Genomic DNA, 16,107 nt, shown 5'->3' on the forward strand with positions numbered 1-16,107 from the left:
TACAAACATTAATTCATGTTTTCATTCGTTAGAAATTTAAAGTTTTTCAACGTTGGCCAACTCTGATATTTCTAGTTGGACTCATTGATACCTCTTGATATTTCAGAAATACATTTATTTGTCCGCTTTACAAATTAAAGGATAATTCCTTTTACCAATTCAATTATTATTGCCGCTAATGTCATAACATTAGAATTGCGCTTACCTGTCTACACACAAACGAATATTTAGTGAAGCAAATGCATTTCATATAATTAAATTTTGCATTTACATTTACATTTTGTCATTTAGCAGATGCTCTTATCCAGAGCGACTTACAGTAAGTACAGGGACATTCCCCCCGAGGCAAGTAGGGTGAAGTGCCCTGCCCAAGGAAACAAAGTCATTATGCACGGCCGGGAATCGAACCAACAACCTTCTGATTAATAGCCCGACTCCCTAACCGCTCAACCATCTGACCCCTAATTAAATTAAATTCTTGTCATCATTTTGCATAGGTTATAGACCTACATATTTTGCTATTCATAAATCTTATTTTGGTTATAACAGTCTGAATAACATATTTGTGCAAGGAATCTTGCAACATCTGCTGATAGAAAAATGCAGCCTTTAAAGGCAGGGAAAAAATGGCTGAATGTGCAGATGGCAGCATTTGAACAGAAACAGGAGGAAAATATCTTTTAAACTAGCTTTTCCCTGTGTGATTTTGAAAAAGAAAAAAAATACTGGGTGCATATCTAAAGTCAAGAAAGCAGGATCCTGGAATTTGATTATTCAACAATTTTCAGATTTCGATGAGCGTGTCACATTTGTGGACAAGCAACGTCAGTATGTTGCCAGTAAAGACTAATCAAGTAAGCATAACTAGTACAGTATATGCAAGGAAGTAAATGCTATTCCCAACCCCACATCACTGGCGAGGAGCAAATAGGCGAATTCACACAAATGTGGTCGCTGCCAGTGGATCTAGTGTAGGCTACTCATCGACAGGCAATCACGTGTAAATAACAAGGGCCACCCCTCCAAAACCATGCTAGGGGAAACACTGTGTATGGTACCACTATGATATGACATTGTAAGAACTTATTTGTTTCACAGTTGTTTCACTAAAACAGAGTAGACAGAAGTTAATATTTCTTTTTTCAACATTATAGGTGTGTTATCGTGTAGTAATGCAGCTGTGTGGTGTGTGGGGACTTCCTGTCATGGCAGTGCGTGTGCTAGTGGAGATGAAGAGGGCTGGTGTACAGCCTAATGCTATCACCTATGGATACTACAACAAGGTAACAAAATCTTTACATGTTTGCTAATTGAAACTGTGGTGTATGTGGCAGTACACAAGTGTCTAAGTTTGGTCAAGTTGCAAAGTCTAATTGCATTTTCTTTTGTGGACTACTTTTTTCTGCTCTTTTATTTTTATTTCTGTAACCAAAAGCTATTTTAGCATACTGTCAATGTACAGATGTTACTGACTTTGAGCGTTGCGCTGGAGCAGCTTGACTTAACACAGTGTGTAATTTTTATTAGTCTAGCATTTCTATGGAGTCACAGTTCTGAGTCAGACCATGAACCAGGAATACTGTGGATCATTGTCGATATTTATACAGTATTCAAAGGACATTAAACCACAACCACCGTGTATTGACATGTATATGTGTTAAGGAATGGGCAGTTATATGGTTGAGAGGTTAGGGCATCGGCCTATTAATCAGAAGGTTGCCGGTTCGATTCCCAGCCGTGTTAAATGACGTTTTGTCCTTGGGCAAGGCACTTCACCCTACTTGCCTCGGGGGAATGTCCCTGTACTTACTGTAAATCGCTCTGGATAAGAGTGTCTGCTAAATGTAAATGGAATGACACAGAAGAGATTGCTTATTCAGTTTTTCCCCTAGGTTTACAGCTTTGGGGGGGGGGCGACCATGTAGAGACAGAAATGAGATGCCATCGTGTAAATAAGAAAAATAACATAAGGCCATTTAATTGTTTAATAAAAGAGCAAGCTATACACCTGTTTTATAGGAAAGGTAACCTGAAATTACTTATTTTGTGATCGGGCGCTATATATAAAATATATAAAAAAAGTTTTTATTTTTTATTTTTTACTTGACCTTCCAGGGGGGGCGGGGGGGGGGGGGGGGCGGGGGTTGCCGTTGGGGGGGCGGGTGCCCCCCTAATATAATGGTAGGGGAAACACTGTAATTTATTCCTTATCCTGTTCCATGGTCAATGCTGTGTAATTTATATAATGACAGTCATGTCTGAGAAGTTGTTGGTCTTTTTGTTGTTGAAATTCCTAACACATTCATGATAGTGCTGTAGACCAGGGGTCCCCAAACTTTTTTCTGCGAGGGCCAGATCATTTTTCCTTTCTTTAATGTGGGGCCGGGTGGTCTGTAACAGACATGTACATGGGCCGGAGTGACTACCAGTATTATTGTGGAGATGTTATTATGATTTTAAATGTACCGTATTTCTTTGAATAAACGCCGCCCTCAAATAAACGCTGCACCAAAAATGAACGTTGTGTAATAAACGCCGCCCTCGAATAAACGCTGCACCAAAAAAATCTGAAAACAGTTATTTAATTGGTTAAATTCAACCCAAGTATTTATTACACATGTACATAACTTTCTGTTTGAAAGCTAACGTGTATGAACATTTATGCATGCTGCTTCAGATTTCTACACAATGTATAACACCTGTATTTGAGACAGTTGTACTACCAACGCACACCTAATTGATAGCCAATGAGAAAGGGAGTTGCCGCATTTATAAACAGTTACATAAACTAGAGAGGGTACTTGCTCCTAGATGCAGACCTGACCCTCGGACCGGTAAGTATGTTTTACAGCTTAGCTAACTACTAGACTACCGCTGTGTGGGAATTGCAGGAGATAACCAGTCGAAGGGCATACAAAAAAATAGGGTGTTGTGATATCACAGCCTGGAAACATAACTAGCTAACATGCCTTGGCCTGTGGCCATTCTGCAGCTCTCTTGACGTTTTAGGTAGCTAGCTATCTCCCAGAAGTTAAACAGCTTCTAAACTGTTCTAATATGGGTAATGGTGTGTGGGTTTGTGACGTGACATTAGTGACATTTGTGATTGGCTCCCTAGTTAGCCACCGTTAGCTTAACTTTTCTCCACAAAAACTTTAATTATGCCTAAACCGTCAAACAAAATGTGTGCGTGGTCACAAGCAACACAATCGGAACAAAGATGAACATTTTGACGCCTACATTGTCTATGTAGTGCAATCATTTACTGAGTTTTATGGGTGGGAAAATGTTTTTATTTATTTGAGAGAGAAATGCATTGCCAAAGGCATGCACTCCCAATAATGTTGCAAAATGTTTGACAATGTTTAGTTTTTAACTTCACTGCCCAAAATATATTAGGTGGCGCAACCAAATATTTGTGTGTATATATGTGTGTGTATATACAGTTAGGTCCATAAGTATTTGGACATTGACACAATTTTCATCAATTTGGCTCTGTATACCACCACAATGGATTTGAAATGAAACAATCAAGATGTGCTTTAAGTGCAGACTTTCAGCTTTAATTGCCGGGTATTTACATCCAAATCAGGTGAACGGTGTAGGAATTACAACACATTTTATATGTGCCCCCCCCCCTTTTTAAGGGACCAAAAATAATTGGACAAACTAACATAATCATAAATCTAATTGTCACTTTTAATACTTGGTTGCAAATCCTTTGCAGTCAATGACAGCCTGAAGTCTGGAACCCATAGACATCACCAGACGCTGGGTTTCGTCCCTGGTGATGCTCTGCCAGGCCTCTACTGCAACTGTCTTCAGTTCCTGCTTGTTCTTGGGGCATTTTCCCTTCAGTTTTGTTTTTAGCAAGTGAAATGCATGCTCAATTGTATTTAGGTCAGGTGATTGACTTGGCCATTGCAGAACATTCCACTTCTTTGCCTTAAAAAACGCTTTGGTTGCTTTCGCAGTATGCTTCGGGTCATTGTCCATCTGCACTCTGAAGCGCCGTCCTATGAGTTCTGAAGCATTTGGCTGAATCTGAGCAGATAATATTGCCCTACTGCTTTTGTCAGCAGTCACATCATCGATAAATACAAGGGAACCAGTTCCATTGGCAGCCATACATGCCCACGCCATAACACTACCTCCACCATGCTTCACTGATGAGGTGGTATGCTTTGGATCGTGAGCAGTTCCTTCCCTTCTCCATACTCTTCTCTTCCCATCATTCTGGTACAAGTTGATCTTGGTCTCATCTGTCCATAGGATGTTGTTCCAGAACTGTACAGGCTCTTTTAGATGTTTTTTGGCAAACTCTAATCTGGTCTTCCTCTTTTTGAGACTCACCAATGGTTTACATCTTGTGGTGAACCCTCTGTATTTACTCTGGTGAAGTCTTCTCTTAATTGTTGACTTTGACACAGATACGCCTACCTCCTGGAGAGTGTTCTTGATCTGGCCAACTGTTGTGAAGGGGTTTTTCTTCACCAGGGAAAGAATTCTTCTGTCATCCACCACAGTTGTTTTCCGTGGTCTTCCGGGTCTTTTGGTGTTGCTGAGCTCACCAGTGCGTTCTTTCTTTTTAAGAATGTACCAAACAGTTGATTTGGCCACACCTAATGTTTTTGCTATCTCTCTGATAGGTTTGTTTTGATTTTTCAGCCTAACGATGGCTTGCTTCACTGATGGTGACAGCTCTTTGGACTTCATATTGAGAGTTGACAGCAACAGATTCCAAACACAAATACCATACTTGAAATGAACTCTAGACCTTTTATCTGCTCCTTGTCAATGAAATAACGAACTCCCTTTATGAGGGAATAACATACACCTGGCCATGGAACAGCTGAGCAGCCAATTGTCCAATTATTTTTGGTCCCTTAAAAAGGGTGGGGCCACATGTCAAATGTGTTGTAATTCATACACCGTTCACCTGATTTGGATGTAAATACCCTGAAATTAAAGCTGAAAGTCTGCACTTAAAGCACATCTTGATTGTTTCATTTCACATTTACATTACATTTACATTTAGTCATTTAGCAGTGTGTCCTTGCCCAAGGACACAACGTCATTGGCAGAGCCGGGGATCGAACCAGCAACCTTCTGATTACCAGCCTGATTCTTTAACCGCTCAGCCACCTGACTCCCCCATTTCAAATCCATTGTGGTGGTATACAGAGCCAAAATTATAAATTGTGTCAATGTCCAAATACTTATGGACCTAACTGTATATGTGTGTGTGTGTGTGTGTATTTTCCTACTATTCATTCAATAGCTACATTATACAATAGCTATTCACATTATAGCTATAAACCATTTGTTCACATTAACACTAGAAGCGCCGAACCGTTTTTTCCTACTTAAAGTACTGTTAGGTTAGACCCTGAGTCTTCAGACAGGGACGTTATTACTGACACATAATGATCACTAGATGGCACTTCTTGCACGGAGAGGCAAGGTCGGAAAATGAACTTGTCTTTTGTTAGTCTTTGTTTGGGTGTTTGTTCAGGTCTTTGCACACTGGACGCGACACGAATAAACGGCACGAAATTGCGAATAATTCGGATGAATATTTCGCAAATTTTATGAGTGCCTTATCATGCACATCAAGCCCAACGCGATTTTGCAAATAAATTATTAATGTTCTAAAATAATTTGTGCCACAGGAAAAAACAACAATGGACTCAACATCAAGCGATGACGAGCTGGTACTTCTTTTAGTTAATAGAATCTGAGGCAGAAAACAAGAATCTGAAAATAATTTTCCAAAGCGCTTTTTGTAATGAAGAAGAAAAGATTGTTATAGTTAGCTAGCTATAACATTGGCTAGCGTAGTTGGAAGTTTAAACAAATATGTTTTATATTTGAAGCTTGATATACACACACCATCGTCACACTGAAGCTCCTGTGCTATTCCTCTCCATACGTTGACTTTAAACTTGTTTTCCTTGTAGTTCTTTTCTTTTTTATCATATAAAACTGGGTGCTGAGAAGTGGTTTGATAGTTTGACTATTTGAGTTGATCAAAATATGCGTTTTGATTGGTCAGATGTGTACATGTTGACGCAAAACCTCAGAAAAATCGACCTTGGTTCGAAATAATAAATGACGCAAAATCGCTCAGAGAAATAACGTCTCTAGTAGGCATGGGAAGATTCACTGGTTCGCATCGGTGCATCGTCATAAAAGCTCACGATGCGATTGCCTGGATCAAAAAAGTGTGCTCTGGATACAATGTGAGATGAAATCGCGATGCATCTTTTCTAACATTTTTGCGTCGGTATAATCCAATGTATTTATATAGAATCGTGTGTAGGCTAACACCTTTAGCCTACACACATGGTATCTTGCACATTTGTATTTTTTGTAATATTTGTATTTTTGTATTTTTATATTTTAATTTACGGCAACTTATATTTTATTGTATATTTAATTCTATTCTAATCCCATTTAGTACTGCTAGTTTATGTACCCTTAGTATAGTTAGTCCACATATTTAAATTTTAGGTATATGTTTATTGTATGCACCTTCCTGCCAAAGCAAATTCCTTGTCTGTGCAAACTTTCATGGCGAATAAATCCCTTTCTGATTCTGATTCCCCCCTTTCTTTAGTATTTAGAAATGTGACCAATGATTTGTGACCAATAATTTTATATTTAGACAGATTCCTCCTCTCTGTTTCTTAAGCGCGCTCTCATCTCCAATCACTGCTGTCAGTGGCCGATTCTCGTCAAGTCTCTCGGCCAAGTTTCGCGTCAGTTGGAGGCGTGTTCGGGCGAGTGTTATCATGGCGGAGGAAGAGTTACACGTTCCTACGAATTGCAATAAATCCAAGGTTTGGCAACACTTTTTTTACAAGAAAGATGGGCAATTTGACAAGACCCATGCAATTGGCAAGATATGTTGTGCTGCTATAAAGTAGGGTAGGCAGCACGGCTAATTTAGGTAGTCGCCTGAAGAGGCTACATGGTATTTGTGTGGAGACGTCTGCCTCCCCCTCGGATTCAGCTATGGCTACAGTCAGTGGCTAGCTCCACCGGTACCTCAAGCAAAAATAGGACGCTATTCTCCGAGAAACAAATCCCTGTTGTGTACGACAAAGACGAGAGATAGCTGAGTCATTGAGAAAAACCTTAAAGTAGGTTGTATGAGTTCAATTTTGTGTGTGGTGTTATGACAGTGTTTACAGCAGCTTGTGACTGCCAGTAATAGTTTACCCTTTTTTACATTCAAAGAACACATACAACAGGAAAGAAGGAGTGGTTTAAGGCAAGGTCCAGGCCTGATGTTATTTTATCTTTTGTCAGAGACTTTGTTTAATATGTGAAGTAAAACTTTCACTTGTTTAGTTAATTGATGATTTTCTGTCTGACAAAGAAATCAATAATTATGTACCATATTAAATTGCTTTGCATCATATTCTTTTGCATCGCATCACATTGAATCGCATCGTGTTGAATCGCACTGCATCACAATAGGGGTGAATCGTATCGTATCGCATTAGTAGTTGCTTTTATGTATCTTTAATGTATCGGATCGTTGGCAGTGCATCGAGATGTGTATCGCATCGTCCTCAGTGATGGAGATGCACATCCCTAGTCTCTAGTGTGAAAGCTTGCATTGACTAGATACGGGTTTGAAAATTATTATTAATTTATAAATTAATCGCATGAAAAAAACGCATCCAGTGTGCAAAGATCTTTAGTCTGTGATTATTTCATTACGTTGGTTGTCTATTCCTTCAATCATTCAGAATTTTTTTTTTTTTATTGGCTAAAGGTTGTCACATACGATGTGGGTTAGACTGCATTTGGTCTATAGTACGCCTATAGTCGGCTGACTGATGGCTTCATTGTCCCCAAACAAAAGTATAAACGCACAGGGACATGATGATAAACTTTCAATGGTCTAATTGAGATCCATTTATACTGGCAAAATATGTAGGCTAATCTTCTTCATTTATTGTCAGGACACGGTCCAAGAAGGCTATTGCAAAAATGAGAGCCAAGTGTAATTAGTTAAATTCTATAGGTGTCAGGTACATGTGTCAGACACGGGATCGCCCCCTAGCGGTTAGATGACACAACCTTTTGTGGACCTCTTTGGAACAGGGTTCCGAGCACCTGTACCGAGTTTGATGTCAATTCAGCAAATATTTACTGAGATATGATCTCACTTCCTGTTTTGGCGGCTTCATCGCCGACTTTGATCATTTACCGGAAAAACTATTTTGAAAATCAAAAACCATGTGAAAACGTTTGTGAAGCTTCATCTGAAGATAATTGGTGCCAATTTTTTTGCTTATTGCAGCGCCACCTAGAGGTGAAATGGCATGATCTATTGGACCTCTTTAGAACAGGGTCCCTAGTCCCTATACCAAATGTGGTGTCAATGCAGTAAAGGGGTGCTGATATGACCTCACTTCTTTTATGGTGGCTTGGTTGACGACTTTGATTGGCTGTTCCAGTCAAAAGGTTTAGAAAATCAAAAAAACATGTGATGTCTTTTGTGAGGCTTGGTTTGAAGATGATCTGTGCCAAATTTGGCGAAGATTGGACAAACTTTATAGGAGAGTTAGCGAAAAAATGGCGGCCACATCAATTTGATTGGCTGTAACTAACAAACGATTTCGAAAATCAAAAATCCATATGATAACTTTTGTGAGGCTAGGTCTGAAGATCATCTGTGGCAATTTTGAAGAAGATTCAACAAAACTTGTAGGAGGAGATACGAAAAAACGCTTTTCCTTAACATTCAAAATGGCAGAGAATCTATATAATTGGGTATGACGTCATAGAGTGCGTTGGACTCGTCTTGATCCAGGGAATACAACGATACCTCATTTTTTAAAATGAGACATGTGGTTCAAAGTGTGTAAACACACCTTCCAACTTTGACCCATTGGTGGCGCTAGAGGGTTTGAAATGGAGACATGAAACTTGGTGAAATTGATGAGGGGACTGGCCCCAAAGAGTGTGCCAAATTTCACAACTTCTGACAATACGGTTCTAGGGGCTGCCATAGACTCCCATGGCAGAAGAAGATGTATAATAATAATTACTAGAGAGGGTACAATGCAGAGTTGTCAGTTTTTTAATTACATTTTTACAACTGATATTTCTGTATATTTGATTTTAAATGCATACTTATTATTTATAAAGATTACATAGATTTAAAAGCATAATTTCTTGCTGCTCATTTACTACTCAAAATACTAAGAGTGAAGTGTATAATGAAATAGTCTTCTCATTTACCCTGCAAGAGGGAATGGTGATCGGCTATATACGGTAGCAGCCTCATAGTTGAATCAAAACAAATACATTTGGCAGAACCGTGTAAACATTTACCTAATCTCGATGACTTAAACGTCCTTTTAAGTTTTTCCCTTCTTGTGATATTTTCAGGCATCTAGCCTACTCATATTGCATTCATTCATTAATAAATAACCCCCTTTGAAGATTATTCTTCAAAGGTGTGTTTCACATCAGAATCAGAATGGGATTTATTCGCCATGAAAGTTTGCACAGACAAGGAATTTGCTTTGGCAGGAAGGTGCATACAATAAACATATACCTAAAATTTAAATATGTGGACTATCTATACTAAGGGTACATAAACTAGCAGTACTAAGTGGGTTTAGAATAGAATTAAATATACAATAAAATAAAATATAAGTTGCCGTAAATTACAATATAAAAATACAAAAATACAAATATTACAAAAAATACAAAAGGATCACAAAGTAAAATGAGTAAATAGTTATCAATAAGTTCAGCTCAATAAATTGTGCTACGAGCAAGTTAGCCTAGCTGCTGTTGCTAGCCAAACTTAAGGGGATTTTTTGAATGCTCCGGAAATGAAAAACGTTCATCAAGTTTAGGCTGTGGCATTGAAGACAGCGACGCACCACACAAGCTTGAGTTTAAATACATTATTTAATGTGACATTACTTACTGTACATGCAAGTCTTGATTTGCTTACATGTAACCTACATGTGCTGCGTGTACACCACGGCACAATACGATACTCGCTGTGCAACAGCACATCTATGCATGCACCGGAGTCAGGTGGCTGAGCGGTGAGGGAGTCGGACTAGTAATCCGAAGGTTGCCAGTTCGATTCCCGGTCATGCCAACTGACGTTGTGTCCTTGGGCAAGGCACTTCACCCTACTTGCCTCGGGGGAATGTCCCTGTACTTACTGTAAGTCGCTCTGGATAAGTGCGTCTGCTAAATGACTAAATGTAAATGTAATGCATGTTGTATCCATGCGTCGTTGCCAACGTGTGCTGACGTTATGATGTAGGCTAGCACTGAGTACCCTTTGTTGACAAAAGGCACTTTTTGCCACAAAAACGTAATTTCAACTTAAACCATGCAACGATATGTAAATAAAAATACAAGCAACTCAATCGCGAGCAAGACAAAACTTTTGACATCAACGTTGTCTCTGTAGTCCAAATATTGACAGATCCTTAGGGGTGGGAAAATAAATAATAATAATAATATATATGTGAGAGAACAATGGTTGTGCTCGCCGAAGGCGTGAGCACACCCAACTAGAGAGGGTACAATTTCTGGGGAAATTGTAGGGTGTGCTTGCTTGCGTCGGTTGCACAGGGGTCCGTTTTTTAATGACATTTTTACAACTGATATTTCTGTATATTTTATATAAAAATGCATACTTATTATTTATAAAGATTACATAGATTTAAAAGCATTTTTTTTTTTCAGCTCATTTACAACTCAAAATACGAGTGAAGTGTAGAATGAAATAGATGTCTTCTCATTTCCTCTGCAAGAGGCAGCCTCATCGTTGAATCAAAGCGAATACATTTGGCAGACCGGTGTAAAAATTGACCTAATCTCTATGACTTAAACGTCCTTTTAAGTTTTTCCCTTCTCGTGATATTTTCAGGCATTTAGCCTACTCATTGCATTCATTCATTAATAAAGAACCCCCTTTGAAGATTATTATACGACGTTACCGGCAGTAGAAGATGGAATCGCGATTCAAACAGTACCATCTGCTAACTGAAAATATGCCCCCATAACGTAAATAAGCTTGACATTTATTTAGTGGAAAATCGCTCATTCATAAAAAGCTCACTGGTAGCGATCATTGTCAGTAGCAACGCAAAATGCGATATAGCCCTGTGTTGAGAAAAATATATTACATGAAAAACAAAAATCAAAAACACTTTTCACCAGGTAGGGCGGCGCCCAAGCGGCCTCTATTGACCAGCCGCCGCTGTCTCCAACTGAGAGTTTAAAGCGTCAACAAAAACAAAACTAAACTATTTGCTCATTTAACATTGTGATAAAAGACACAATTGTGAAATGTACGATATATGGTGATATTATTAGTAGCCTACATCTACTTTCGGAAACAGTAGTTCATTTTTGCTATTTCACTGAGGCGTTAGCATCATTAGCCTCTGTTGGACGACACATACGACAGTGGTCTGTGATACATCGTATTCAATCATTAAATAATAAACATGCGTCACAAATAAATGTTAGTTTAGGATTTATTATGACATTAGATTACAAATAAACGAATCGTTGGTGAAATTATAATTATATACCTGTAGTTTTCAAACCAATGTAGCTCACTGTAATGCTTAATGCGACAGGGTGAGAAAAACAGAATCCCACCGCTGTTTAGGAAGCCAAACGGCGACAGTACAATTTCGGCACTCTCCTTACAACAAAAATCCCAGATGAGTTTTTCAATTAGTGAAACAATCTGTCACTCAAATCAGGGGCAACCCCTGTGTGAATGACAACGTTGTTAGAATCATCTTCAAAGGGGGTTCTTTATTAATGAAAGTAGTTTGGTATTTTGAAGTGTAAATGAGCAGGAACAAATGTATGCTTTTTAATCTATGCCATCTTTACAAAAAGGCAAATATTTTAATTTGTGCTGTTAGTTAAACGCGTTAACGGCGTTAACGCAAACCCATTTTAACGGCGTAATTTTTTTTTCCGCGAGATTAACGTTCTTTTTGGCCTAGCAAACTTTGTAGTTTTTTTCACATGCTGTTGCAACGACTACTGACGTTAGAAAAACTACAACACCACACCGGATCTAGCTAGACCGGAAACAAAACAACAGGCAGGCCGCACACACTTGTTTGGGCTTGCGAGCCGGCTAAAGAGTAGTAGGCTAACGTTATGTTTTGAGTTGATAGCGAGCGCGAGACGCCGAAATGGATGGAAGATGTCAATTGTTCCATTGACAAGACCAAATTGATATGTGTGTTTTGTCGTTGTGAACTGAGCTATCATCGCAGCACGTCCAGTCTGAAATACCACTTGATGGCCAAGCACACAGCTGATGCGAATTCTCCGCCCCCTCGTCAAAGCCATGCAATGTTGCAATGATGTTTTCAATAAATAAAAAAAACATTTGCACTAAGTAAGCAATCCAATCCACTTTTCCATATTGATGAGCATTAAAATGTGAAAAAATAATGGGACAAAAAGAAATCAAGGGACATTTGGAATAGATAAAAATGTGCGATTAATTGCGATTCATCGCGAGTTAACTATGACATTAATGTGATTAATTGCGATTAAATATTTTAATCGTTTGACAGCACTAATTTTAATTACATTTAATATTTTGCTTTCAGGCCCAAGACCGGCCCACTTTTTTTTGTATACCAAAAGGCTAATATTTTAATTGGGTGTGCTTTGCCTTCGGCAAGGGCACAACCTTTGTTCTCTCACATATATATTATTATTATTATTCTTTTTGTCCCCCTAAAACTCAGTCAATATTTGGCCTACATAGACAAAGTAGGTGTCAAAAGTTTAGTCTTGGTAGCGATTGAGTTGCTTCTATTGGAATTTACGTTCCGTTGCATGGTTTAGGCTGAAGTTAAGTTTTTGTGGCGAAAAGTGAAGCTAACGGTGGCTAATTTGCTAGCCACAGTCACTGACGTTACTAACGTCACTACGTCACTAACGTCACGAAAACACGCGTGACTACCTTTGGCAGAACATTCGTTTCGCATCTGTTAACTTGGGGGATAGCTAGGCTAACTATAGCTTTACTGCAAGGCAGCTGCAGAAACGCCACAAGCAAAGAGACCAGGGTGATAACTATTTACTCATTTTACTTTGTGATATGACACACAATTGTGATGTGTAATGTACAATATAAGCTGATATTATTAAGGAAGTACATCTACTTTCGGAAACAGTAGTCTACTATTTCACTGAAGTATTAGCATCATGACATTAGCCTGTGTTGCCCGGGCAACACATACTACAGTGGTCTATGATGTAGCGTTATCTGTTTTCAATCGTTAAAATAAACATTCCTCACATATACATTTTCGTTGTAGGATTTATTCTGACATTAGTAAACGATTTGTTGGTGAAATTACCATTACCTGTGGTTTCAAACCAGTGTAGCTCACTGCAACGCTGTAGCTTACGCGAGACACACTACAAAAACATCTACACTACACAGCTGTTTAGGAAGTCAAACGGCGACAGAAAATGTTCGGCACTCCCCTTACTTAAATCAAAAGTCTATCTAACTACTAACCTGAACTTCATTGCCACAGCCTAAACGTTGTCAATCTGTTCATGAAAATAATTAATTTCATCTTAAACCGTACAACGGAACGTTAAATCCAATTCAACCAACGCAATCGCTACCAAGACGAACACAGCAGTAGTCTAGTACTGTACCGTAGTCTAGTACTGTACCGTAGTAGTACAATTTACCGGGGCAGCTTCTCCACACAGGGCTATATCGCATTTTGCGTTGTTACTGACAATGATCGCTACCAGTGAGATTTTTATGAATGAGCGATTTACCACCAAATAAATGTCAAGCTTATTTACGTTTTGGGGGGCATATTTTCAGTTAGCAGATGGTACTGTTTGAATCGCGATTCCATCTTCTACTACCGGGTAACGTTGTAGAATAATCTTCAAAGGGGGCTCTTTATTAATGAATGAATGCAATGAGTAGGCTAAATGCCTGAAAATATCATTAGAAGGGAAAAACTTAAAATGACGTTTAAGTCATAGAGATTAGGTCAATTTTTACACCGGTCTGCCAAATTTATTCTTTTTGATTCAACGATGAGGCTGCCTCTTGCAGGGGAAATGAGAAGACATCTATTTCATTCTACACTTCACTCGTATTTTCAGTTGTAAATGAGCAGCAAATTTTTTTTATCTAAAATCTATGTAATCTTTATAAATAATAAGTATGCATTTTTATATAAAATATACAGAAATATCAGTTGTAAAAATTTCATAAAAAAATGGACCCCTGTGCAACCGACGCAAGCAAGCACACCCTACAATTTCCCCAGAAATTGTACCCTCTCTAGTTAAATTTAATATTTTGCTTGCGAATAGGTTGACAACGCTACAATGATATTAGCCGAATAATTACGTTTGGCACATTTGGCAACATCCTCCTCCAATGCCTTTCTTTTTTTCCAACCCATTTTTCAGCCCCTCCTGGCCTCTTTCTCCCATCCATCCTCCCAGACGCGTAGCGTGATGGTAGGGCCGCCAGGCCCAGCTATCCTTAGCCTATCTGAGAAAACTTTTTGGAAAAGACGGGCTATGGACCCAACCAACTTTATTTGGGAGGGGAGAACTCCTTCACATGGTACAACCCATGCAGAGGCTGCGGTGTCAGAATGCGGAACGTGTGTAGCCTACTTTAAGAGAAGATAGACTAACGTGACAAATGTCAAAAAAAAAAATCCTCAACCGGCCCAAAAGTGAAGCGGCCCACCTGGAATTCTCCTGATTCTCCCAATTACCCTCTCCGGGCATCGGCCTACGTATTTAAAATATACAGAAATATCAGTTGTAATATTTCAAAACGGACCAATCGGCAATAGACGCAATTCACAATTTATCCAGCATTTGTACCCTCTACCCGCAATATGAGTAAATGCTTAAAAATATCACTAGAAAGGAAAAACTTAAGGGGAAGTTTAAGTCATATAGGTTAGGACCTTTTTTTACACAAGATTGCTCAATTCCTATCAATCTAAATTGCAATCTATGCAATATAGATTGTAAGCTATGCAATCTTCATAAATAATATGTAACTCAACAGAAACACAGGCCGCAGTCTTTGCAGGAATTCGAAACACATAAGCCGCAGTCTTTGCGGTATCTCGAGCCACAGTCTTTGCGGTTTCACCATATAAATAATACAAGCCACAATCTTTGCGGGAATCCAGAACACACAAGCCGCAGTCTTTGCGGTATCTCGAGCCGCAGTCTTTGTGGTGTCTCGAGCCACAGTCTTTGTGTTTTCCCCAAATAAATAATATGTAACACAATCAATAAAAGCAATAGTATAAGTCAAAACACAAGCCGCAATCTTTGCGGGAATCCAAATCGATAAAAACAATAAAATAACTAATAAAAGTAATAGAACCCTTCTGAGATAAAAATTAGTTAAATGCTTTGGTAAAAAGATAGGTTTTACATTTTAGTCATTTAGCAGACGCTCTTATCCAGAGCGACTTACAGTAAGTACAGGGACATTCCCCCGAGGCAAGTAGGGTGAAGTGCCTTGCCCAAGGACACAACGTTAGTTGGCATGACCGGGAATCGAACTGGCAACCTTCGGATTACTAGTCCGACTCCCTCACCGCTCAGCCACCTGACTCCCTGAGGTTTTAAGCTGTCTTTTGAAAATGTCTAGCGTGTTTGCTTCCCTAATATATACGGGTAATGTGTTCCATAGTTTTGGGGGCGTAATTGACAAAGGCCACATCACCAATCTTCTGGTGACATCTAATAGGCCTGCATTTGATGATCACAGTGTTCTAGCTGGTGTGGAGTTAATAAGAGAGTTAGCAATGTAGCTAGGTCCTTGTCCATTTAGAGCTTTGTAGGTGAGGAAAAGGACCTTAAAGTCAATTCTGAAGGTAACAGGGAGCCAGTGTAAAGTAGCTAGGACAGGACTAATGTGTTCTCTCCTTTTAGTTTTGGTTAATAATCTAGCTGCAGAATTTTGAATGAGCTGTAGTCTTTCAGTAGCCTGGGTGCCAGCCGAACTTAGCTCCGCCCACAACAAAATTTGGTCGGGAAGTTGGGTCT

At 39.1% G+C, this 16,107-nt stretch overlaps 1 protein-coding gene across 9 annotated transcripts in view; it reads left to right on the top strand.

The window, feature by feature from the left end:
- The window catches only part of dennd4c (DENN/MADD domain containing 4C), a 173,142-nt gene that overhangs the window by 81,590 nt on the left and 75,445 nt on the right, over window positions 1–16,107 (top strand). For all 9 annotated transcript variants that reach the window (XM_067261180.1, XM_067261185.1, XM_067261182.1 and 6 more), the window contains one exon: window positions 1,155–1,283. In XM_067261180.1, coding sequence (XP_067117281.1) covers window positions 1,155–1,283 — 129 coding nt within the window. The remainder of the gene's footprint in view (window positions 1–1,154; window positions 1,284–16,107) is intronic.

Source organism: Osmerus mordax, chromosome 23 (assembly GCF_038355195.1).
Source record: "Osmerus mordax isolate fOsmMor3 chromosome 23, fOsmMor3.pri, whole genome shotgun sequence".
Lineage (NCBI taxonomy): Eukaryota > Metazoa > Chordata > Actinopteri > Osmeriformes > Osmeridae > Osmerus > Osmerus mordax.